The following is a 2,218-nucleotide window of genomic DNA, read 5'->3' as shown; positions in this document are numbered from 1 at the left end:
GTGTGTGTGAGAGAGAGAGAGAGAGAGAGAGAGAGAGAGAGAGAGAGAGAGAGATTGACAGCCAGTCCCAGGGAATACAAAAATGGGAGGGGGGGAGGTCATCTGTATTGGTTACTTGTTGAAATTCCCATAAAATTGAACAAGACTCTGCTCTCAGTGGGTTAAGTCAGGCTAAAATCCTCTCCCGTGTGGTCCTGCCGAGACTGTCTTTGTTTAGTTAACCTCTGGGACCCACATTTAAAAGGCCTATTTGGGAAGTTTCACCATCCAGGGAACTTTTGCCTGTTTCTGGGCTTCCCTTCTCCCCGTGCGCCCGCACACCAACTCACCGACACAGAAAGTGTGCGTCCTCCTAGGAACCCTTGTCAATTGCAGTGGGAGGTACATAGGAGCCCACATGGGGCCTGGCCTGGGACAGGCCGGCTATCCCGATTTTACTCTGCAGCCTGTGGACGCTAGAGGGGTTAATGCGAGGGTTTATCTCCATTTTCCAGATCAACCCGGCCAGATATTCAAATTCCTTCCTCCACCCCCTCCTACCTTTCATCGTCTTCAGCAAGTCAATAAATTTTCATAATCTGCAACCAACACAGTTTAAGCTAGCCACAAGATGTGGCGTCCAAAGGGAGTCACAGCAGGTCTCAGGTCTTGCTCCCTGGACAGAATTCTGTGTCATCACTGCGGGTGCACTGTGGTGTGTGTGTGTGTGTGTGGGGGGGGTCCTCAACAGCTTGGTGCCCCTCTCTCCTGGCAGTATGCCCCTCTAATGAAAGATCCTCGGACTCTGTTTCCCTCTGCCTCTGTTTTTGCCTCCTCTCAACACTTGCCCAGAACAAACTCCTCCCCACCCACACCCCAGTGTAAGGAACATCTCCCTTTGTGATGCCAACTTTTGGACAAAAGTAAAGCAAAATGAACTGGGAAAAAGGGGGAGGGGGGCAAAAGGAACGAGACCACAGTTCCTTGATCAAGGTCCCCAAAGGCTACACGCCTTCTCAAAGCTGTCAGGCCTGAACCGGTACCCGAAGTCCATAGAGACACCCATCAACCCCAGAAGAGCAAGGGGCTTTGCACCAGCCTCGTAGCAGCCGGGCAATTCTAGAGGCCCACTCCTGGCCAGGGGTACACAGGAGGACACCCTGCCCCATGAATGGGGTGGCAGCTCCCCCCAGCATCGGCTTCTCTCGGTGCCCTGGGACCCCAGGCTGTGGCCCGATGGGAGTGGCAGTAGCCACGGGGCCTGCAGGGCTCCAGGCAGTGCCTCCAGCGGGGCGCTCCGGGGACGCTGCGTTACCTGAGAGGTCTTCACGGGCATTCTGGTGCAAGTAGCTCTGCTCCAGCGAGTAGGAAGACATGCTGGAGTGGAGGCCTGCAGAGGCCGCAGGGTTGCTGCTTGGCGTCAGGGCGGGCGGCTGCTTGAGGTAAGGCGAGGCGCCGGGCGAGCTCCAGTGCGCCGCGGGGCTCGTGTAGGGCGAATGGCACTCGATGGCGCTCGCCATGGCCGGGGAAGAGGGCACTGGGCTGCTGCTGCTGTCCGGCCCGTAGTCTCCGCCGCCGCCGCCACCTCCGGCCGCACCGACGCCCCCGGGCCCCGCGGGCACCGGGCAGCTGGCCATATAGGTGGAGCCCGGGTTGGGCGACATGTGTGGGACGTGGTGGTGGTGGTGGTGGTGCGGGTGCGCGTGGTTCGGGGCCCCAGGGCCCGTGTCGTAGCCCGCGGGCATCATATCGAGGCCGCCGTAGCCGCCTTGGCCGTGGCAGCCCAGCGGCGCCGACGGGGACGCCTGGAAGTCGAAGCCTTGGGGCAGCAGCGAGGCCCCAAAGCCCAGGCCACTCACCACGCGGTGGTACATGGGCTTGAGCGCCTGGCACTTCCGCCTGAAGCCGCGCGGCCGGCGGCGGAACGAGCCCTCCTCGAACATGAACTCGCTGGCCGGGTCGATTGTCCAGTAGTGGCCCTTGCCGGGCCGCCCCAGGCCCTTGGGCAGCTTGATGAAGCACTCGTTGAGCGAGAGGTTGTGGCGCACAGAGTTCTTCCAGCCCTGATAGGCACCGCGGAAGAAGGGGAAGCGCGCCTGCAGGAACTGGTAGATCTCGCTGAGTGTCAGGCGCTTGCTGGGCGAGCTCTGGATGGCCATGACTATGAGCGCGATGTAGGAGTAGGGCGGCTTCTCCGGCCGCCGCAGCCCCGAGCTCGCCTTCTTGGCGCCCCCGCTGC

At 60.8% G+C, this 2,218-nt stretch overlaps 1 protein-coding gene across 1 annotated transcript in view; it reads right to left on the bottom strand.

Annotated features, from left to right (window-relative positions):
• Positions 1-2,218, bottom strand: part of FOXF2 (forkhead box F2) — a gene marked incomplete at its 5' end in the record, with an annotated part of 10,511 nt that overhangs the window by 2,089 nt on the left and 6,204 nt on the right. Inside the window, one exon of the mRNA XM_008050905.2 lies at positions 1,295-2,214. Within this exon, the coding sequence (XP_008049096.1) occupies positions 1,295-2,214 (920 nt within the window). The remainder of the gene's footprint in view (positions 1-1,294; positions 2,215-2,218) is intronic.

Source organism: Carlito syrichta, unplaced genomic scaffold (genome assembly GCF_000164805.1).
Source record: "Carlito syrichta isolate Samal-C Ts95f unplaced genomic scaffold, Tarsius_syrichta-2.0.1 Scaffold154067, whole genome shotgun sequence".
In the NCBI taxonomy this organism is placed as follows: Eukaryota; Metazoa; Chordata; class Mammalia; order Primates; family Tarsiidae; genus Carlito; species Carlito syrichta.
The sequence above is the reverse complement of the archived record's forward strand: the minus strand, read 5'-3'. Positions and strand labels throughout refer to the sequence as shown.